The 25,320-nt window shown below is 33.6% G+C and overlaps 1 protein-coding gene across 1 annotated transcript; it reads right to left on the reverse strand.

Moving 5' to 3' along the window:
• Positions 1 to 21,456: 21,456 nt before the first annotated feature.
• Positions 21,457 to 22,461, reverse strand: LOC131859225 (G-type lectin S-receptor-like serine/threonine-protein kinase At1g34300). The gene has a single exon (XM_059212799.1). The coding sequence runs from the start codon at positions 22,459 to 22,461 to the stop codon at positions 21,457 to 21,459; it is 1,005 nt and encodes a 334-aa protein (XP_059068782.1).
• Between the last annotated feature and the right edge of the window lie 2,859 nt (positions 22,462 to 25,320).

The following is a 25,320-nucleotide window of genomic DNA, read 5'->3' on the forward strand; positions in this document are numbered from 1 at the left end:
GAATAATACTTCCAAATGCTAAATCTAATAAGAGAGATGATGCAGAAATTTCTTACACACTTTTAAACAATTGCAAATTAGATAAACACATAAAATCGATTTTCACAAATAAAACCACAACTCCAGATTTACGTGGGAAAATCCTTTCGAGAAAAAAACCACACTCCAAAAGCTAGACTCAATTGTGTTATTCAAAAACAACTACAGTTACAATACAATGCACACAACCAATGTTGTTCAGGGGTAGCTACAATAGAGATTTCAAGAATATTTCCAACATAACAACACCTTCAACTTATCTCATACAAAACGACTAAGGCATAAACATATTTATAGAGCTCATCATAAAGATGTATGTGGTTATGGTTTCCAAAACCAACTTCAAAGCCCAAAAGGTAAGTTGTGTCACAATTAGTACCTTGCTAATCCAATGACATGTCACACATAGCAACTTCCAAAGCAACAATACCTATCTCTTCCATAACGATCATCTTTCCAAACATAATGTAAGTACAACATAGAAGTTACCATGACCAAATAGGTGCCTTCCTTACCTCACACGACTTGTCAAAAGTGAACTCAAAACATAAATACAAACTGCCAAAATATAACTCTCCATGACTCTTCTACCGAACTAGAAACCGACATAGTCAAAATAGAAAATTTTGTCATGATCTTGAATATTTCGTATTTATTTGATTAAAAATCCACTAGCTATCAGTTAATTAAATTAATATTTAATTAATTCATCTTCAAACATTCTCCTATTAATTAAATAAATTATTCAATTTATTTTAATTAATTCACTCAACCAAATTCACAATCAATTAAATGAATAAATTCTATTTATTCAATTTAATCCTCTTTCCTCTTTTAAATAAATTAAATAAAACATTTATTTAAATCATAATCCCTCCACTTGCATTTTCCTACAAATGCAAGTTGCAACCACAAGTTGAAATAAATTAATTTTATTTTAATTAAAATCCTATTTTCCCTCACCCACCAAATCCACTTGCACTCCTAAACCCCCTTCTAGATTCTTCTAAACCCTTCCTAAATAACTTAATCCATCCCCTAATTATTGTCACATTCCTAAGAAACTTGGAGTCACTTCTCAAATACTTCAAAGTCTTTGAAAAACATTCAATGCTTTGAGTATTCAACAAATTAACTTCTAAAGTCTTCTAAACCACTTATGGCTCTTACATGACCATTTATGGTTAACCCCTAACTCAACCCTTATGTGACCCATGCGTCTCCTCAAGCATTTATTGCTTTGACCATGGTTATCCCTTTTACCTTTGCACAAGAGTTTATCCATTGGATAAAAGCTTTATTCTTTGAATAAAGAATTTATTCACTCAACCCAACCTTGACCTTAACTCCCAAGTTAACTCTTAGGTCATGTCAAGCATTTAATGCTTATTCCCTCTCCTCTCAACCTATCTCATATTGACACTTGTCATCATGGGATTGGGTTGAAAGCCCTCACATGGATTGAATATCGTTCAATCTTGACCCTTGTTGAGATTACTCAATCTCAACCATCCATTGTTCCATTTTCCCTATAAATAGAGCCCAGTTCTTCATAATCCAGATCCTAAAAAACTTGTATGCATTTAATCTATAGTAAATTTTAGAGAGAAAATTTAGCATAAATCACATATATTGTCATTTTGGACTAAAATAAATCTTAGTTCATTTCATAATATGTCTAATTAGTTTTTTTTACACTTGCATAGCATAGTTAAAACATTTCAATCTTGAACCTCCATAAGCATCCATAGAGCAAAAAGCTGTTGAGAGCTACACTAATTTGGAACTTGGAGAGGAGAGGAACAAAAGAGAAGGAGCTAAGAGCATGTTAAAAGGCATTTGGAGATGCCTTATTGTATTTACTTCCATAGATAAATACTTTATCATGTTTTTAGTGTCTCTTTTGATATGCCTAGTTAGATTAGCTTTTGGTTGATTAACACTAACGATTTCTTGTGTTTTTGGGTGTTATACGACCACAGGCTTTAATCTAACACTTATCCATTTCACAGAGCATCAAGTTTTTATTCTGATCTTCATTCTCTCCCAAGAGTTGATCTTCTTTCTTCCAGTTTGTTCCCTCTCTTCTTGCATCATGTTCCAACACACTAGAGCGGAACCTTTCAACTTTGTCTTGGCCAGATTGACCCTCTTTTCTTCTTCAATCTCTTTGTATTCAAAATTATTGTTCAAATATTCTATCCAATCCAATAGGTCTTCCCCATTCAAGCTTCCACTATAGACCAGTAAACCATCTAGGCTATCTTTGTTGAGTGATTTAAGGGCATCTAAAAAGATTTTCTGATCTTTCTCCAACTCCTTTTCTACTACCACTCCTATCACATCTGCATCTTCATCATCAGTTTCATCACCCCACTTTGTGATCTTGCCCTTACCTTTCTTGGAATCTTGCTCCCGAGCTTAACTAAGCATGTCTTGGAACAACTTCCTAATGGCCTCTTGACTCATTGCCTTGGGTGGCATGTTGCTGGCTTCTGATTCTACCTCTTGGTCTGACATACACCACTTTGTTCAATCAAGTGCTCTGATACCAATTTGATGTAGAGGGGTTGCTCCCTCCTACCGGTTTGGCTAATTCTTGATGTCTCTCTAGGCAGTCTCTTGAACCATCTGATGGTTCCACTCTTTCCAACCTTCCAAAGGTCGCAGGGCCCACCCTTAATGACCTTCCCAAGGTCCTAAGACTAAGGTGACTTCCTCTTGTTTAATGAGCGTCCAACACCTCTTAATTGAGACTCTCCTACTATACACCTTCTCACACTTTCACCAAGAGACAACCGCCTCTACCTTAGGATCTTCTCTCACACATTCCCAACTCACATAGGGTTGAATTGTTGTCATTTCCTAACCCTATCTCTTCAACTAGGACTTTGGAGGTTACCGATTCCAAGCTTAAATACCAATTTTCTCTTTTAGGCCTACTAGAAGACCTAGTCCAATTAGCCCTACCAGTGAAGTATTTTGCACTTATCTGCCTGAAGTCCTTCTCACCCATATAAACTCCTTAGCTTTTCAGATAATCTTTTGGAATTTTCACACAATATCTCAGAATTGGATCTAGATTTGGTCGCTAACCATCCTAACCCTTTTTAGGCCTAATTCCTCCTTTTAGGCCTACAAAATAGGGTCTTGCTCAAATGCCTTCACCAGTCTGATTGCTCAAGGATTCTGATGATTGTTTCAGGTTTGTACACCCATGAGGATGTCCAATCCAACTTGGAACCAAATCCATCCCACAGATTTACCCATCTAGGGCTTGCTGTCCATGATCCCCATTGCTTGCCAACTCAACGTGCCAAGCCTAGGGTATGGTGGAAAATATGGAGTTTAGCCTCCCTTGTCTTAAAAACAAAATGCAAACATACTTTACAAGGCCTCCTAGCATTCCACAAGGTTTTAGTATGTGGGTCCACCATGGAATGCTAGGTTTGAGCCATGAAGTCTTCAAAACCCTTGTTTCAGGGTCTTTAAAACTCGCCTGCAACAAAAATGACAAAACTTACAAACTATAACACTTCAAAACCTCAAATCACCATGTAACAAAAGGTGTGTCTTTTTTCTAACAGTCCATGCCTTGGTCAGGGTTTGAAAGTCTGTATAGACCGTATGATATCTAGAAAACTCAATGCAAATCGCTGAAAAACATAAAAAATTAAGGCTAAATCTTGCTTTCGTTGTTCCAGTTCCTCAACCAACCTTCTCATCGGTTGTACCAAGCCTTAGATCAGCCTTGGGTTGGTTACAAGTTTCTTTTAATTGAAACAGACAACCAACTAGCCGTTGGTGCTTGGAAAATGCAAAAGTTGCAAAGTTGCTATGAGCAACTTTTGCAACATTTTACAACTTTTACATAATTGAGCAACTTTGGCCCAAATCAAACCTAGATCACTTCTAAAGGTCCAAATGACCTTAAAAACCAATAAACCACATCAAACAACCTATTCTAACATAAAACCAACTTATTCTACTAAGTACTCTACCTAACACCCTTAAGAGCCCATAGGCCAACATTGGCCAATCAATGACTCCTAGGGTCCTTACATACATTTGAGTACTTGTTCACTAACCTATTGACCTTATAACAAACCAAAATATCATGATTCCTAACTCCTAGAACATACACAATAAAATTGCTCTTGTGCTCCTGCACCAGTTTCACAAAACCCGTATGAGTTATGAAGACATAATAATGTATGCTTGTAAACTTAGCATTTACTACACATGTATAGACATACATATATAATATGTATTTATATGTATGTATATATGCATATCTATAGTTATATATACATATATTTATATAGATATATGTATATATGTTTGTATACATGCCTCTCTCTCTCTCTCTCTCTCTCTCTCTCTCTCTCTCTCTCGTCTTCCTTCCCCCATCACTGTCTCTATCTATTCTGAGCCCTAATTATCCTCCTTTAGTTCTATCTCATCTCTCTCCCCCTCACACTTCTCTCTCTACCAAGTCTCTCACCCTTTTCTCCCTCTCTTTCTCCCTCTACCTCATGTCTCTCACCCTCTCCTCCTCCTCATGCTCTCTCTCTCTCTCTTTCTCTCATTATCCAATCATATTCTCACCCTCTACCCCTTCTCTCTCTTTCTCTACCCCTCCCTCTCCCTCTCCCCTCTCTCCCTCTCCCTCTCGTTATCTTATCCTCTCTCTCTCTCTCTCTCTCTCTCTCTCTCTCTCTCTCTCTCTCTCTCTCTCTCTCTCTCTCTCTCTCTCTCTTTCTTTCCCTATCTCTCTCCCTCTCTTCCTATCCCCTTCTTTCTCTTTCTTTGTCTCCCTTCCCTCTCTCTCTCATCTTCTCTCTCTCCCTCTCCCTCTCTCCCAATCTCCTCTCTCTCCCCCTCTACCCCCCTCCCCCTCTCCTTATCCTATTCTCTCCCTCTTTTCCTATAACCTATTCTCTCTCTTACACCCTCTCCCCCTACTCTCTCTCTCTCTCTCTCTCTCTCTGCATCTCTCCAATCTCGCTCTCTCTTCCTCTCCCCCTCTCCTTATCCTATTATCTTTCTCTCTCTCCAATCACCCTCTCTCTTCCTCTCCCCCTCTCCTTATCCCCCCCTCTCTCTCTCTCTCTCTCTCTCTCTCTCTCTCTCTCTCTCTCTCTCTCTCTCTTCTTATCCTATTCTCGCCCTCTCTTCCTATCCCTTATTCTCTCTCTTACCCAGCTCTCTCTCTCTCCCCTTTTCCCAATATCCCTCTCTCCCCCTCTCCCCCTCTCCTTTTCCCAATCTCTCTCTCTCTCTCTCTCTCTCTCTCTCTCTCTCTCTCCCCCCCCTCTCCTTTTCCTAATCTCCCTCTCTCTCCCTCTCCCTCCATTCCCCTCTCCTTATCCTATTCTCTCTCTCTCTCTCTCTCTCTCTCTCTCTCTCTCTCTCTCTCTCCCTTCTATTTCTTTCTGCATCTCTCCCCCTCCCCCCCCCTCTCTCTCTCTATCACACACACACACACACCATCTCTGCCTTCCCTCTCCCTCTCTCCCAATATCCTCTCTCTCTCCCCCTCTCCTTATCCTATTCTCTCTCTTACCCCCTCTCCCCCTACTCTCTCTCTCTCTCCTTTTTCCAATCTCCCTCTGTCTCCCTCTCCTTTTCCCAATCTCTCTCCCTCTCCTCCTCTCCTTTTCCCAATCTCCCTCCCTCCCCCCCCCTCTCTCTGTCTCTCTCTATATATATATATCCCTCTCCTTTTCCCAATCTCCCTCTCTCTCTCTCCCTCTCCCTCTCCCTCTCCCTCTCCCTCTCCCCCTCTCCTTTTCCCAATCTCCCTCTCTCTCCCTCTCCCCCTCTCCTTTTCCTAATCTCCCTCTCCATCCATCCCCCTCTTCTTATCCTATTCTCTCTCTCTCTCTTTCTCTCCCTCTCTCCTTTCTCTTTCTTTTCCTATCTCTCTCTGTCTCTTCCTATCCCCTTCACTCTTTGTCTCTAACTCTCTCTTCCTCCCCCTCTTGTTATCCTATTCTATCTCTCTCTTCCTCTCCCTCTCTTAATCCTATTCTCTCTCTCTCTCTCTCTCTCTCTCTCTTCCACTTCCTATTTGGTTCCTAGCTCTACATAACCTGTGGGTTTCTAAAAAATATAATGTTCTTCAAACCCTGTACTTTTCATTTTTTAATTTATTTTGGCTAGGCTTGGTGTTACCGAGCCTAGTATGTTTTATAATTTCCACAACACGCACGGGTTATGAAATTTTTGAATTTTTTTTGCATGTGACCACTTTTCTGTTCACCATCTTGGTGCACTTACCCATTGGGTGTTGGATCCCAAACTTGGGTGTTTTTATGTAGTAAAGAGTAACGCTAAAGTCAGAGTTGTTCATTCTACTTCAATGTTCACCTTTGTGTGGAAATTTGGCTGCTTGAAAGAGAATTTTGGATCATTTAAATAATTTTGTTGATTTAATTATTGATGAATTCCTTAGTATGTTGAAATTTGATAGTGACATGGACCATGCTAGAAATGAAAGGTGTTGTGGCTGCCAAGGTTTAAGGATATGCAAACTCACCAATATGTGTTTTGAAAAATGACAAAAAAGACATTTGTCAATCCACCTTTGTGTGTTATATACATTGGTGGGATGAAGAAAATGGGAAGAGCCAAAGAGATCGCGAGAAATCATGAGGAAGGTCAAAATTCAAACCTAGAGATGGTGGTTGTTGGTGTTGTGGCAAGCAAGATCATATTAAAAAGAATTAATGAAATTATAAGAAAACTATAGATCAGACAAAATGAAGACGAGGATGTTGGGTTTACTGCCTTCACTCTTGATATAGCTATGGCATGTATAGATGGTTTTGGTCGAACATTTGATAGAGCACCTGGTAGTGGTATCAAAAAATGTGAGATAAGAGAGCTCTAGACTGGTGGAAATGAGTTGGGGTGGGATATTGGAAGAGGTTTCCAAGGAATATAACTTGGTGGTATTGAGAACGAACTGGCGGCCGAAACCCAAGTTGAATCTATTGTGGAGATTGAAGAAATAAAGATAGTAGAGCCGAAGGGAGAAGTAAAGCTAGTCGAAGCAGAGGAGGAAAGATGCAGTGCCAATTTTGGTGACATGATTGATGGGCTCGTGGACGTGATACCTTAGAAGTGGAAGAATGCTGGGTTTTTGAAGTCTGTGGATACACCTCAAGATCTTGTTGCTATAGACTGGCCAGTCAGTGATAATGACAATAGAACGTTTCGCGAGGATCAGAAATCCTACGCTACTCATGAGTTTAAGACAATGGAGCCATGGCCAGCACAAGAAGACAACAAAAGTTATGATCCTTACAGAGGTTTCTCTTATTTAACAAGCGCCATTTCAAGTACTAGCATGGGTTTGGTGGAAAGCCGAAAGGCCGAAGAAGCAGGAGATTCCATGAAGCTTAGAATTAACAAGGAACATATGCAATATGGTATAGATGAACTAGAAGAGATTAGCAAGCTTGCAAATGTGATGGCTTAATGAGCGCTAGGCAACCAGATGAGTTCAAAGAGTGGCTAAAATGGGTGCTTTCTCATGCGTTTTTAAGGATTATCAATGAGCTCTTTGCGGCTTCATTGGCATATAGATATTTGGCGAATTGGATGAGTTTAGAATGGCCATCAAAACCTGCAGTCCATACTAGAGTTGAATCATTGATGCTAGCAAAGCTGATGCCCACAACATAGAGTCCCCTGTCTCCACTTGGGTGAAATCCTAAACTGAAATTGTTGCCCGGGGATTGCCAAGATTGCTCTTGGCCTGAAGCAGAGGGCCTAAGGCTTGTCCCTAGCTTCACCGCTCCCTCAGCAAACATAGCCTGAATAAATATAGCAACAATACATAATATTGGGATTGCCATAATTTGATGCTTACTGGTGTCTCACAGATTATTGGGTCTGCAGTTGCAAGCAATCAAATTGACCCTTCTCCTTTTATATCTGAGATTGACTATACATGTTTGTTCCTCTGATTTATGGGATTAACATAGATACATGTTTGATCCTCCTCTTTTTATTTCTGGGATTGCCTATACATGTTTGATTTTCTTCTTATTATCTCTGGAATTAACTTCGACTGAAGATTTATTCCATTGTCAAAGCACACATCCCTGCACTTATGACTTGCAAGCAACCAATACAAGTTCGATCCTTCTCCAATCGTGGGATTGACTTGACTGGATTTTTTCCACTGTCAAAGTAAAACATATTAGTTTATATGAGTCTTTGAATTTTAAAAACTAAAAAAATTAATTAGATTTTTTCATCAGTTCGAAAATTGTGACATTCACACTGCTCAAAATATTTAATAATTATCTTTATACAATTACTTTCCCCTAATACACTAGAATAATGGACAGAATCTGATCGGATCGACGACTGCTAGTTGATGATGTCGATGATTTGAAATTTATTAGTCTCAAATTAAACATGTATTAAAAAAATGCATTATGGTTTACGTCTAGAAGTCTAATATGACTTGCCCTCTATCTATCTATATATATATATAATTCATTTTATTAGTCCCTGCCTATGGTCGAGACTAATGCTTTCGTTTTTGTTATTTCTTTCTTCCTTGCAACTGTGTCAATTGAAGAAAATACATTTTTTTTAAAAGTCTGTCGATACATTGATTTGATTTATAAAATAGATTTTTTTTTCATTTTTTTTTGCAGTTTTTATGATTATTGATTAAAAATATGAAGAGAAGTTCATCTGACCAATGAGAAGTCAGCAAGAAAATATTTTAAACATTGCTTAATGTTTCAAGATGGGGAATCATTTTTTATTAGTCCTTGCCTATGTAGGAGACTAATGTTTTGGCTTTTGTTATTACTTTGTTTCTCGACAAGACAACTGTGTCAATTTAAGAAAACATTATTTTTCCTAAAGTCTGTGGCACATTGATTTTTTAAATAGATTTTTTCTTCAATTTTTCTCTTTTTTATTGGTCGCTCAAATTTTTGCCACTAGTTTTTATGATTTTTGATTAAAAATATGAAGAAAAGTTCATTTGGCCAATGAGAAGTCAATAGAGAAAATATTTTAAACATTGCCTAATGTTTCGTATATAGTTTTTTAGTCTCGCTAAAATTTATTCTATAGTTTACTGTAATTATGTTGAAGGCATACCCTATATGAAGTTTTCAACTTACTTATTGAAATCAATGGTTCAAAATTGACTAGAAGGATGCAAGACGATTGAATTGATTTCAATCGTATGTTTACATTAATATTATTATTTTTTTTAAATGATAAAAAACTAAAAGACATATTTTAATATGATTAATTAAAAAAAGACTTTGTACAAAAGAAAAATCTACTATTTTTTCTTTTAATAATAATGTCTTTTAATGGTATCTTCATTTATTTGAACATTCCATATTTTTTTGAAATTTCAAAAGTGGAAAAGAAAAAATTATTAAAAAAGAAAGAATTGGCTATTTTTCACTTTTTTAAATGATTAATTTTTCATTAAGTGAAATTCTTATTTTAGTTATTTATGTTTTTTAATGAAATTAAAAATAATAATTCAAAATTATTAAAATTCATTTAATTTATAATTATTTGTCATATTATACTTTTAATTATTGTAGAGTACTTAATTTTTGAATTAGAAACCTATCATTTATTTCAATTTTCTTTTGATGAGAATATATTTTAATTTAATCTTCTTTTATTAGGATATTCTATTTTAATTTTTATTAAATTATTCTAATCATCTTCTTCTTATTTTAAGATTTAATTTACATTAAGTTAAAATTTGTTTTTAATTATTTTTTGTCTTATGAAGTCACAAATAATAATTTCAAAAGATAATAGAATTAATTTAATTTATACATTTGTCTTATTAAATTTTAATTTATTTTAGAATAATTATCTTTAAATTTATTTTTTATATATCTCTCTACTTATTCTCTCTCTAACTCATAAACACGCACTCCTTGTCTCTCTCTCTCTCTCTCTCTCTCTCTCTCTCTCTCTCTCTCTCTCTCTCCCTTAGTCCCTCTATATCCCACTATCTATCTCTTTATCAGTACCTCTCTCTCCCTTTCTCTTCTTGTATATATAAAGATATACATGATAACAAAGAGCTCCATGATAACAAAGACATCCATGATAACAAAGAGCTCTTGCATATATAAAGATATACATGAATTATATACAACTCTATGTCCAAGAAGAATCTATTTTAGTTTTCAAAAAACATTTATAAATAGTAACATGTCTATGTTATTGAATGAGATAGACATAAAAAATATAATATAATATTGAACTTAAAAAAATATACATGTACATACTATTGAATCTTTAAATATAAAATTTGTGCAAAAAACTTAATAAAAACTTTCATTGAAACTTCATAAATCTATTATATATTCAATTTAATGCATTCATTTCTTGTAAAATGCATCAACTATTAAAATCAATATAAAATATTCCATACATGAGCTTGTAAAAAAAATAAAAATAAGATCAAGATATATAAAGTAATTTATATAATAAATAATTAAGTCACAATTTCTGGTAAACATGTTACATTAAAGTACTTTGTGTTGGAATAGTACTAATATATTAGATGGTAACCTCTCTAAGTGGTCATTATTAAGTAAACATGTCGAATTAGTACTTCAGTGTTGGAGATGAATTAGATGATGAAGTGGGAAATTCGAGAAAATCATGTCATGTCATGGCTTAATAGGTCCTATTATGGACCTATTGTGCCATGATGGCATAATAGGTAGACTATTATGCAATGTCATGGCATAATAGGACTTATTATGCCGTCATGGCATAATAGGTCCTGTTATGTCGTCATGGTATAATAGGTCCTATTATGCCATGACATGATATAATAGGTCCTATTATGCCATGACATGATATAATAGGTTCTATTATGCCATGGCATAATAGGTCCATAATTGGTCCTATCATACTAAGTAAACATGTTGAATTAGTACTTCAGTGTTGGAGATGAATTAGATGATGAATTTGGCAATTCGAGAAAATCATTTCATGTCATGGCTTAATAGGTCCTATTATGGACCAATTATGCCATGATGGCATAATAGGTGGACTATTATGCAATGTTAAATAGTAACATTTCTATGTTATTGAATGAGATACACATGAAATATAGTATAATATTGAACTTAAAACATACACATGTACATACTATTGAATCTTTAAATATAAAATGTGCGCACAAAACTTAATAAAAACTTTCATTGAAACTTCATAAATCTATTATATATTCAATTTAATGCATTCATTTCTTGTTAAATGCATCAACTATTAAAATCAATATAAAACATTTCATACACGAACTTGTAAAAAAAGTAAAATAAGGTCAAGATATATAAAGTAATTTATATAATAAATAATTAAGTCACAGTTCTGGTAAACATGTTACATCAGTACTTTGTGTTGAAATAGTACTAATATATTAGATGGTAACCTCTCTAAGTGGTCATTTACTAAGTAAACATGTCGAATTAGTACTTCACTGTTGGAGATGAATTAGATGATGAAGTTGGCAATTCGATAAAATCATGTATGTCATGGCGTAATAGGTCCTATTATGGACCTATTATGCCATGATGGAATAATAGGACTTATTATGTCATCATGGCATAATAGGTCCATAATTGGTCCTATCATACTAAGTAAACATGTCGAATTAGTACTTTAGTGTTAGAGATGAATTGGATGATGAAGTTGGCAATTCGAGAAAATCATGTCATGTCGTGGCTTAATAGGTCCTATTATGGACCTATTATGATGGCATAATAGGTGGACTATTATGCAATGTCATGGAATAATAGGACTTATTATGCCATCATGGCATAATAGGTCCTATTATGCCATGAGATGATATAATAGGACCAACTAAGGACCTATTATGCAATGTCATGGCATAATAGGACTTATTATGCCGCCATTCATAATAGGTCCTATTATGACATGACATGATATAATAAGTCCTATTATGTCATGGCATGGCATAATAGGTCCATAATTTGTCCTATCATACTAAGTAAACATGTTGAATTAGTACTTCAGTGTTGGAGATGAATTAGATGATGAAGTTGGCAATTCGAGAAAATCATGTCATGTCATGGATTAATAGGCGGACTTATTATGTCATCATGGCATAATAGGTCCTATTATGCTATGACATGATATAATAGGACCAACTATGGACCTATTATGCAATGTCATGGCATAATGTGTCCATAATTGGTCCTTTTATACCATGGCATGGCATAATAGGACCATAATAGGACCTTTATGCATGACATGGCATAAACCTAAGCCTAAACTTTGATATCTAAAATTTGAAGAGTAATGTTAATTACTTTTAAGGTTATACATTTGGATTTCCCTCTTCTAAAATGAATTTTTAGTGAAACCCCAATGTCTAGTAGCTCAAATTGTGGTTTTAATTATGGATTTTATCTAATCCATGAAATTTAAAACATCTCGCCTATTTTTTTGACTTTGCATAACCCACTAGAATAGCCCAAAAGGTCACATGGTCACCTAAAAATGATCAAGGCACTAGAAAGGTACCAATAACAATAGTGGTAACTTTTGTATTGCCTAGTGAGGATTAAGAACAATGTTGGTACATATGTTCAATTTAAAGAATTGAAATGGTGGCTTGCTAGAAGTGGTTAAATTTTTTTATTTATTGGTTGAGAGGACCAATACCTAAAAAAATAATTCCTGGAAACATTTAACGATCCTATTGTGCCATTTCATGGCATAATAGGACCTATTATGCGATGATGGCATAATAGGTCCTATTATGCCATGTCATGGTATGACATGACCAACCATGGACCTATTATGCAATGTCATGGCATAATGGCATAATAGGTCCTATTATGCCATGTCATGGTATGACATGACCAACCATGGACCTATTATGCAATGTCATGGCATAATAGGACATATTATTCCATCATGACATAATGTGTCCTATTATGTCATGACATGGCATAATAGGTCCATATTTGGTCCTATCATACCATGACATGGCATAATAGGAACATAATTTTCCATCATGGCATAATGTGTCCTATTATGTCGTGACATGGCATAATAGGACCTACTATATTCCTATTATGCCATGACATGCCTTAATATGACTTGATGGCATAATATATGTCTTATCATGCCATGACATGCCATAATAGGTCCATAATTGGTCCTATTATGTTATGTCATGGAATAATAGGAAAATAGTTATCAAATATATAATAATTTGACTATGTCAATGGCTAATTCTTAATGAATATTTCGTTTTGGTTTTCATTTTGATGCATCCATTTAGTTTTGGTTTGGTTTGGATTTGGTTTTGATTTCCATTTAGTTTTGGTTTTGTTTCGATTTGGTTTTCGTTTTCATTTTGATTTCCATTTTGTTTCAATTTTGTTTCAATTTGGTTTTGGTTTTGATGTTTCTCAGATATCTTTTATCTTATAAATTTGATATTTTATTTTGTTAACTATCTAGATTTGGTTTTGATTTGTAAATTTGTTGATTAGGATTTAGGGTTAATTTTTGAAGAATATTTTAGATAAAAATTAAGAATTTAAAAATGTAAAAACAAATTTACTTATAGGCTACTTTAAAAAATAACTAAAATAATACCAAAAAAATTTAAATAATACTAAAAAAATAGGAAAAATATACAAGAAAATTACAAAATGTTAAAATGGATGATTGAATGTGTACCTGGGATAGTGGTGAAGGCTTGAAATGGAGTCCATAGAACGGGGGGCCATTTTTGATCTCCTTTTCTCACTTCAGTTGCAGGGTGAAAATGACAAAATCCACTTGAAAAAAAGGGTAAAATATGATTTAGAAACAGGGGCCCGTTTTTTAAAAATAGGCCCCCATTTTGTTTGATAGCAGGTCCCCATTTTAGAACAAAATGGGGATTCATTTATTTTCCCCTCAGGCCCTCATTACCTTTTGACTTGGGGGCTCAAAGCAAATATGGGCCCCCGTTTCTAAGAGTGTGTTTTCCAATGCACGGACTTCCGCAAATTTGTGACTCATTACCTTGCACTTACCCTATAATCACATAATAAGTCCTAATATCACATAATAGGCCTTATTATTACTTAATATGACCATGTATGCAAAAACATTTCACATTAATATACTTGACTCCCCTTAAGATAGATATATTATGTGATATTAAAAGACCTATCACATGAAATTAAGTAGGTCTTAAATATGATATAAGTTAGAACCTATTATGACATAATAGGTCTTATTAATTATGACTTAATACATGACCACATATGCTTAAACATTTCACATTATACTTGACTCCCCTTAAGATCTATACTATGCAAATATTAGGACCTACTATGTATGTGATATTAGGACCTAAATTATGCGATAATAGGTCATCAATTTATCACATCTACATAATAGGCCTTAATATATCATAAATATAGGTCTTAAGGCACAGACTCAAGTATATAATATGAAATGCTTTTTCATAGGTGGTCATGTTATTAAGTCACAATAAGACCTGTTATGTCATATTTAAGATAGGTATTATCACATATAATAGGTCTTAATATCACATAATAGGTCCCAGTATCACATAATATAGATTTGAAGGGGACGAAAGTATAATGTGAAATATTTTAAAATACACTTGAAAACAAAGAAGACACAATGTTTGTTTGTTTGAAAGTGTTTGATTGTTTTGATCATGCAAGCACAAATCCTAGGGCTAGACGAGACAGCAGTTGTTGAATCTCACTTGGGGGCTTACCCCGAGCAACACAATTCAGAGCGGATACTTAGGTGCTTGACCCCACTGGCTCCCCTCCACAACACTCACTTCTACGAGACAGCCAAGCACCAGTCCCCACGAAAAAATTCCCATGGCGAACTTTGTATCTCTACTAAGAACCGTAAGAATGTGAGCTGCTTCAGAGATCCGACCTCCTGCGCCAACAAATAGAAGGTTTTTGGCTTCTAACACAAAAGGTGTCTAGTAAGGGCATCCATTTGGGTGGCTATAATCAGTAGCGTGTTACACTCCCTTAAATGGAAGGCCTCACAACCTATAGAGGTTGTGCTCTATAGGGTTTATGGGGAGTCATAACGTCATTATAGCAGCATGTAACACCCATTGCTTACAAATTTTGTCACAAACATATTTATTTATTGTGGCTTGGAAGAGCTTGGCTTTAGCTTGTTACCACTTTGGGTCATTCCCTCTCATCGAGCCTTAAGGGCTACTCAGGAGGCAGGCCCCTTTCTAAGGATAAAACAAAAATAGCCTATTGTTGAAGACATAAAAGATAAGTTTGTTAATTTTAGAGCACCAATTGAAGTGTTTGCTAAACTATAAAGACACATGGTTTCAAAATCTATATTAAATTATATATTTATGGAATATGTAAATTAAATTATAAATTATAAATAATAAATGGGAAAGAGAGGGGTCCTAAAGATCTAAATTTTAAATTAAAAGCATGATCTATTATAAATGGACTTAAGGGGGGAGAGAAAATGTTAATTACAAAACAAGCAAGTTAATGAAATTTGAAATTTGCAAATACACATATTATTTCAAATTAAAGCATAATTATTTTTAATTAAAATGAGTTTATTTTTAATCCTAATATTTCCAATTAATTTAATAAAAATAACATCATTTAGAATTAATTAACATAGAATTATTATATTAATTAAATTAATTTTATTTAAAATAATTTTCATAAAAATATTAGATAAAAAATATTTAACTAATACTAACAAATAAACACAATTATTGGTATGTAATACATATAAAATTAAATAGAAATAAAAATAAAAATACATACTTGCATCATGATATCTTTGTTCCGTTTCGGGAGAATAATTCCTTGAAGTCTTATTTTGCCTTCTCTTCTTATTCCCCGTGCTTTTAAAATAACCTTCAAATATCTTCAAATTATTGCCCTCAAAATAATTTTCAAATGTCTTCTTTCATCCAAAAATGCGAATTGTTTTAATCATTTGTGTAAAAAAAATAAAAATTATGTATATTTATATGACTAATAAATAAAAAATAAAAAAATTCGGTCAGCCAGGGTTCAAACGAACGCCGACAGTTACAAAAGGTCGGGTCGAACCCGACCGTTACATGAAAGTACACATCATAATTTTGCCTAGGGGGTTCGAGCGAAGGGGGGTCCGATCGAACCCCTTAGAGTTTGATCAGACCCCCCTTCGCTCGAACAAGTGTTCGTTCAAACCCGCTTGTTAGAGGTCTCTCCCCAAATTTTTTAGAGTTTTGAGAAATTTTTGCCTTTGGACCTCTGGTTCAAGGCACAAATGAAATAATCTTGATATCCCAAAAATATAAGATGGTAGTGCTCGGAGCAAGCTTTACAACGAGTATAATTTTATTACATTGTGAATTTATTATGTTCTTGTTTTTTTTAATTTCATGGAATATTGGTTTTTCACTGAACATGAACCTCTTTGTATTCAACGCATAGGGAAAAATAGGAAACTAATTCAAAAAAATTCTAAAAAATATCTATGCCCCAAGTATTGATGTCTTCTTTCTAACAAAAAAAAATTTGAATTTTGATATATATAGAACAAGTTATGTGTTCAAACTTAAACCTATGTGTGAATTATGACTAGTCGGACTTCAAAACTTAATAAAATGAAAAATATTCAACATATCACGATCAAACCAACAACAAGCCCTGGATATTGATGTTACAAACCAAAATTCAAAAGAATTGAGTTTTTATCATTTATAGAAAAAAAGTTATACGTTTTAGGAGGCACATCACTCTTAAAAAATGTAGTTTGTTGTAAAAACACTACTATTTGAAGGAAACAAATTTAAAAAAAAAAAATTCTCCAAAAAAAATTGAAAAAAATATATTTAGAATCTATAGGCAAAATGCTACAAATCAGTAATTTACATCATCTTCAAATTCTTAATAGTTTAAAAGTTATAGCTGTCGAAAGTTGAAGATTATTTTAAAAATGTTCATCTCATTATCAAAAGTGGCAAAAAAGTGGGAACCATAATTGTGAGTTCACCCTTATGGTACATCACAAACATGGTTGAGATTAGAGCTAACCTAGTGATGATGATAGGACTAGTAGAGTGATGGAGAAACAAGTATAGTTCCTTCATCTTGTCAACTAGGGAGGTGATAGTCACTCTAGAGGATGTTTGGAGGATCATGAAGATGTTCATCTATGGAGAGCAAGTGATCCATGACACAACTCTTAAAAGAGTGTATTGATTTGGGTCTTCGTGGCTAAAAACTTGGGAATAGAAGAATCAAGGATTTGATACAATTTTGATGCTATTGATATGGGTGATTGGTAGTGTACTAGTCCTAGATTGGAGATCAATGAGATTCTCCATTAGTTGGGGTAGAGTATTAGAGAGAATGCTAAAGGAGTGAGCTATCTTTATATGGGGACCATGTGAATTATCCCATCTATATCATGGTATACATTAGGTGGTATATAGGAGTGGAGCAAGCTTGTCTTATGGGTGACTCTATTGGACATATGGGCTTGGGAGCATATAGTATTTACTTGGCTACCTATTGATAGGGTGCAAGGTTCAGGACACTTGTATGTCTACCTATATGCTAGTTTGATCACTCAGAAAATTTCTAATGAGAACTATTTTGAATTGTGTGATCACCAATTTCTATGGATCCAACAACAAATTAATTAACTCTTCCTGAACCTTCCATAGGTTATGTTTTTGGCTTTAATATTTCTCTTTTGCTTCATAAACTCCTTCATTTGACAAGCATGGTGTTGCAACATAGTGTGCACATTAACAATAGTATCAAGATAATCTATCCATGTTAAAATAAGTATGAAGACATATTGTTCTCCTTCATGGAGTTTCCGTAATATCACAAAACCTTTTCTCGCTTGTGCATTTTCATATTCCATCTATGCTTGGCTTCATTTTTTATCTTGTACTATTAAAATATTATTATTCACGACTATCAATTTATTTAATTTACATGTTCTATATATTTGTTTAAATAATGATCATTTTGGGGATCCATGCATATTTCTAATTATCATATATTGTGTCCATTGGAATATTATTAGTTACCACTATCAATTTAGTTGATATATGTACTATACATTTGTTTTAAATAATGTGAGTTTCACATTCTATCTTGCATATCTCTAGTGACTATTTTGGTGATCCATGCATATTGTGAATGATCATATTGGGAATTGATTTTTTCTTTGCATATTGAAGTTATCATCACAAAATAAAATAGCTACATCTTATATTCTGCATGATTATGTTAGGTCACTAGCCACAAATGTTGGTTAAGTTCACCCAAATTTTGCATGCTTTTGAAGTGAAGATTCTATTTAATATTTGAAAATGGAAATTCAATTCTTTTTTAGAAGCATTCATTGGCTCTCATTTTTCCTCCAATACCAAGTATATCCTTACACTTCTTTTCTATATTTTAGGCTACAAGATAAACATGAAGAATATGAGATGCATCTTGTTTGGTTGAATCATTTCTATCTTTCAGACTACATGATAAACATGAAGAATATGAGATGCTTCTTTTTTGGTTTAATATTTTCTATCTTTCAAGCTATAGGAGAAACATGAAGACTATAGGATGCTTCTTGTTCGGTTGAAAAACATTTCTGGGAAATCGCATCTACAAGTGGTCATTCTAGATATGGCATGCTAAAAACACTAAAACGCCAGCAATGTTCAAAATTAAACATTTCCTTCTGTTTGCCCTCATAAAAATATGTAGTTAAATCAAGTAGCTTTTGTGCTACACCATTAAACTCTATGGACATGTATAGTATGGAGGAGTTTGGACCAATTTAAGTACTTAACTATGATGTTGTAGTGTTGGGGAAATTAGTGTCACTATTCAATAATAGTTATGTCATATATCCATGGTATATTTTTTTGGTTGTGGAGAAACTCCCACATCATTTTGTAAGATACAGAACATTGGAAATAATTACAATCAATATGGTATCTTTAGTGAAGTTAGTTTCTTATGCTACTTTGTTGAGTGTTTTGTAAGAAACAAAATATTGGAAATAATTATAGTGAATATACATTATTGCTATTTGAAAAAATTGAATGTTGAAAACCACACTAAAAGTATATTTGAAATAAATTGTTTATTTTTTCTAATACATTTTTTCATATTGTCTGTATAGAGATAATATGTCTTTAAATTCCAACTATTGTCTTGAAGAGACAAAAATAATTCTATTTTTCATATTGTCTTTATAGAGACAATTTTTTAAGACAATAAAGTGAAACGCTCATTTACAGACACTATTTAAGATAATACACAAAAGATTTTTTTTTCTAAAATTAAGACAATTTACTTAAAATAAATAAATAAATTAAGGTAAGCCTCGATCACACGCTGTTCCTTACATTGATGCTTTTATGCCCATTTGAATAGCCTGATCTTTGTCTCCTAGGCTATGGTCTCTTAAAAAGATTTGTGTTTCTTTTGCCTTATCAAAGACTATGTTTTGGTTGGTAATAGGTATCGTTGTGTATGTGGATAAACATTGTTTAATTATTGGATAAACAGTGAACGCGGTATATGCACAAGATATGGATTTGATAAAAAAAGGCTTTAGCAAATTCCGAGCAGATGCAGTTTGGCGGATGTAACCTGTAAAAACAAATTCCACAATCTTTGTCACTATCCTCCCGCCTGTGTAAGTAGGAGTTTGAAACAGGGTACGTACATCTATCAATATGCGAATTTTGTCAAATGTTCTAGTTGCGGGTGCTCTGGTAGAAATGCATGTAACACCGTGGAAACACAGAAAAAGCTCGTGAACTGTTTTTGGTTCAATTTCTTTTATTTGATAACCATCACAATTATAAACTCATTGTCTTAACGTGTAGCCAAACTCTCGATTTTGACGCTCACCCCTACCTTTCATATGAAAATTATTTCGATGTCTTTTATTTTTCGGTTTGAGAAAAATATTAATTGTTAAAAAATAATTATCTATAAATTAATAAAATAATGTAAATAATCTAATTATTATTTTAAAATATATGTTAAATTATGTATAATTTCAATTATTTAATTATTTTCTAATAGAAATTACATTTTTTTTTAAATGTCATAGTAAAATGTAGATGCATTATAGGAAAGAAATGATTTTTTTTTCTCTTGTATAATATAGTGTAAAATTAAAAAACAATGATAAATTAGTATATATGCAAAAATCTTAAATTTTATCTAAGTTTCTAAATTCCTATTTAAGAAAATCTTATTAAAAAATATTGTAAAAATAAAAAACAATTATATATTCTCTTTTCAAAATATTCTAAATCAATTTTTATTTCTACAATAAATATTATAAAATAATATATATTAATATTATAAATTAATATATATTAATATTATAAATTAAAGTCTTCACACATGTAGTGTCACGGTTAAAACACTTTGTTGGTGGCCATGGCGCGGTTAAAACACTTTGTTGGTTAAGCGGCCACCAAGGTTCAAATAAAATGTCTTGCTATTTATCAATCATTTAGAGTTTTTTGATCTTGTCAATTGTTTTTTTTCTTTTTATATTTATATACTTTGTTGAATTCAATATGCAAAATAATAAAATCATGAGACAATTAGCAAACTTTGAAATTTAAACTGCACTATAAAATTCATAAAACTGCACACTTTAGAAGAATGCTAAAGAATTTTAATAACACCTATTGAAATATTTAAGAACCAATAAATTTCTAGATGTAACAACATAACTATAAATTTAATATTACTTCTTCCTTAAAAAAAACAAACACAAAGACTACCGTATTCTTGAAATATTGAAGCTTACTTACCGATGTCTATAAAAGCTCTTTAGCCTTTTTAACAACACCCATAACAAATTTTAGAAAACCCCTCCACGAACAACAGCCTTACAATGTCATGCAAATATACAACTTTTCAGATTATCTTAAGAGAATCTAACTCTCAATTAAAGAAAAATCAATTTGAAATAATTTACTCTCAACAAATACAAAACGAACTAAACATCTTATTACTCTAAATCATTAAGATAACTTCATTACAAAATATTAATGGTAATTAACACCACGATTCCGTTGGCAGCGCCCTTGAACTCGTTTACACTACTGACTGGAGGAGGAGGTGGGGGTGTTAGTGGCCGCCCTTGACCACATACCTTTACATAAGAAGTGGTTGGAATGCTTGCTGTTTGATAAGCACTGGTGAAGTTGCTTGTCTTCATCTTGCAATAACCCGTACCATCATTCATCGCTGTAGATGCAACGCAGCTTGGATTCCTGAGGCAGTTCATCATACAATCTGGATCCCCCAAGTAATATATCTCTAGTTGTCACTCTGGCGGATAAGATAAGAATTCTGTATTATCCAGTCTAACCATACTCTGGTTATTGCTGCACTGTGTTATATCCTGTTGCCTCTTGCATCCCTGACTGGCAACTGTGGGATCTATCTGATCAAAGTCTGCAGATGGGCATTCGCAGTATGGACCTGTATTATTGTAAACGAACACCCCAAAATTTCCACACCATCCATAGACTTTGCACTGGTCATTCACAGCACTCCATCCCACCTGCCATATCCCTCTATCTGTAACCCATCCATAGAACCTCAAATTCCCATTTGATTCCACCTTCATTCTTCGCACAATGATAGAATTGTCCGTATAATCTCCACTCCGAGACACCCACAACGAATCAGCTGAAGAATTAGAGAGCTTGAAAATTCCCTGGCTGGTGAGAGATGCTGTGGTAGCTAGTGGAGTACCCTCATTCAAGTACGTGATGTTGTTCCATTTCAGCGTAAAATTCCCACTGGACTGCATGGTGAATGTGTAAGGACCCGATCGCAGGCTTTGATTCACAGTGAAATTCTGATTGACCACCAGAGTATCAGTAGGATTTGCAAAGGTGTCCCAAACTGTGCCTGAACTACTATTCTGCAGTACAAAGTTCCCATCATCTTGCATATATGCAGATGCCACGCCTAGATTGGATGTGTTGGTCTGCCAGACTATTTGTTTCCCATTGCTTAAAACCAGATTGCCATAATTCTGTATTGTGAAGAATCCTTCTTCTCCCACTTCAATTCCGCCATTACAGCCTGCAGTCCATACCAGAGTTGAATCATTGATGTTAGCAAATCTGATACCCACAACATAGAGTCCCATGTTTCCACTTGGGTGAAATCCTAAACTGAAATTCTTGCCCGGGGATTCCCAAGATTGCCGTTGGCCTGAAGCAGAGGGCCTAAGGCTTGCCCCTAGCTTCACTAATGCTCCCTCTGCAAACATAGCCTGAATAAATATAGCAACAATACATAATATTGGGATTGCCATAACTTGATGCTTACTGGTGGCTCACTGATTATTGGCTGCATAGCCACTTCCCTCTTTTTATATCTAGTATTGACTATACATGTCTGATCTTACTCTTTTTATCTCTGGGATTGACTTGACTGAAGATTTATTCAATTGTCAAGGCATGGGCAGATCCCAGAAGTTGCAAGTTGAAGCGACCAATTCAAGTTCGATCCAAACTTTAATTTTTGGATTGAATGTCAAAGCAAAACATTGAATTTAAATGAATTTTTGAATTTAAATTATTAAAAACTAACTATATATTTTGATTAGTTGAGAAATCGTAGCGTTCACAGCGCTGAAACATTTAATAATTTTCTTTATGCAATAATTCTCCTCTACTACACCAGAATATGGACAGAGTTTCGAAGGGATCTACGACTGTGGTCAATTAAAAATACATATTACAATAAGTCAAATTAAACGTGTATAATGAAAACTACATTATCATTTAGCTGTAGAATTCTAACGTGACTCGCCTTCTATCTATGTTTATTAAATATAATAAAAACTACATTATCGTTTACCTCCAAAATTCTAACATAACTTGCCTTTTATCCAGTTTGGAATTTGACTGATCATTTGAATGTCTTCTAGATATATATTTATTCTCCGGTCAATCTCATTATGACAAGGAGTGGGATATTAATCACAAATTGTTGGTAATCATAATCCATCTTAAGCTGTGAACCATGATGTATTGAAATGATTCCATCAAAATCCAAATCCTTGTCATTAAATTATGTGGAAGGTGGTAGCAATTTTATTTTGATTATAAGAGGGAATAAAAATGTTAGCTTCTCTATAAATTTGTTAGGAATTCTGAAGGAGATAAACAAGTTAATAAATGGTTAAGTTTGTGCAATAGAATGTTATTGATTTTTTTACTCTTCACTTTTTATCTATAAATAGAGTTTATTATATTTGAATTGAGTCACCTACAATTTCATAAATTAAATTAATGACAAGTTAGAAGTCCTAGCACCAACGTCTAAGGCATAGCCTCATTATTTCTCCCTTTTTTAATTTACATGGATACAACCATAAATAGGTTCTCTTTAAAATTTCTTATGATACAACCAACATACATTGTTTAAAATTGCCTCTACATACATTGTTTAAATTCATTTTGACTCATCCACTCAAAGGTGATAGAAATTTTATTTCTTTTCTTAATTTGAAAGTAGAATTCACTATACAAAACTCATAATTGGAGAGAGATTTAAAATATATTATTAATAAAATAGAAAAAAAATTACTAGTAAAAGTATTTTCATTTTGTTTGGATAAAAGGTCATAGGCCTAAACATTATATTAGATTATAAAAATAAATAATTACAGATGAAATGTTGGATAGAAAGACCAAGGTCAGCTAAAGAGAGGGGAATTGACCATCCAGCAACCCAAAAATAAAAGTACCAAATAGTACAAAAATCTAAGAGAAGATACCAACTACAATGTGATATCGAAGGGATCATATATCCCCAACATGCGAAAATGTATCAATAAAATAAGGAAGATTTATAGAATGTCACTGAGACAAAAATTAGCATTTGCAAACAAGCACAAAAACTCCCAAATTATATATTCAAGTAATTTTATATCAGGAGAAGTAGCATATCAAAAATTTGGAACCTAGAAACTTGTTGGGATTAAGATGTCTCAACCATAGAGTCCTAACATGTTGATTTTAATATTTAATTTTTTTATTTTACACCCACTTTGGAAGTCCTAAAAATTAGGGGACTAGTGTCATAGGTTGCTATGTTGGGACTATGATAATTTCTTTTATTTACTATGTTGATTACTAGTTCGGTGGAAGAGTCATGGAGAGTTATTATTTCTCTAAGTTGGTATTTATGGTTAACTTCACTTTGAAAATTCATCTGAGGTAGGTGTTGCATATGACAAGATAACCAATATAGGTGAGTTATGCATTAGTGCTTTGGAAACTTTGTGCAACGTGTCATAGAAATGGTAACTTGTTATTTTTAATACCACTCACCTTTTGAGTGTATAAGTTTGTTTTAGAAACCATGGGCACTTTTCACTCATGCATTACTTGATATCTTCTAAGAAGCTATTTTATGTGCTTGAAATTTCTTTGGAGTTCTCTGTTGTTGTAATTACCAATGAAGAGCATTGGCTTTGTGCATTGTCTTGTAACTCTTATTGTTGATAATACAATTGATCTCTGGCTTTTCTAATGTGGGTTTTTTTGCAAATATGGTTTCCCATTTAATGTTGTTGTTATGGTTTTATTTATTTAAATTTGAATTTGTATGTGTTTATCTAATCTATAGCACTTAAAGGGTTTGTGAGAAATATTTTCATTCTCTGTTCTCCTATTAAATTTAGCATTTGGAAGTGTTACTCCACACCAAGTTTGCTTCTAATTGGTATCAGATTATATCCATCTTTGTTGTTGTTGTTGGATAGAAGGGTTTTTTGTGCTAATCTAGTTTTGAGGGGATTTTTGCAGGGAAATATTGCATAACCTTGTTGTAGTTCTGAGATGGAAATCACATCAAGTAGAATAGAGATGAAAAGGTTTAATGGTGGCAATTTTGAGTTGTGAAAATTCAACATGGAGGACATTATCATAGATAGAGATCTATGGGTTATGGTTTCTTCTACAAAACCTCAAACTACAGCGCAAGATGTATGGAATATAATGAATTATAAAGCCAGGTGTTTGATAAGACTTTGTCTAGCTGGTTTTGTGCTCTTGAATGTCCATGAAGAGAAGACTATATTTGATCTTTGAATGAACCTTTGTTATATTTATTAGGGGAAATCCCTTGTATATAAGCTATTCCTGAGAAACAAGTTGTAGTT

The sequence above is a fragment of the Cryptomeria japonica genome, chromosome 10 (genome assembly GCF_030272615.1).
Source record: "Cryptomeria japonica chromosome 10, Sugi_1.0, whole genome shotgun sequence".
Lineage (NCBI taxonomy): Eukaryota > Viridiplantae > Streptophyta > Pinopsida > Cupressales > Cupressaceae > Cryptomeria > Cryptomeria japonica.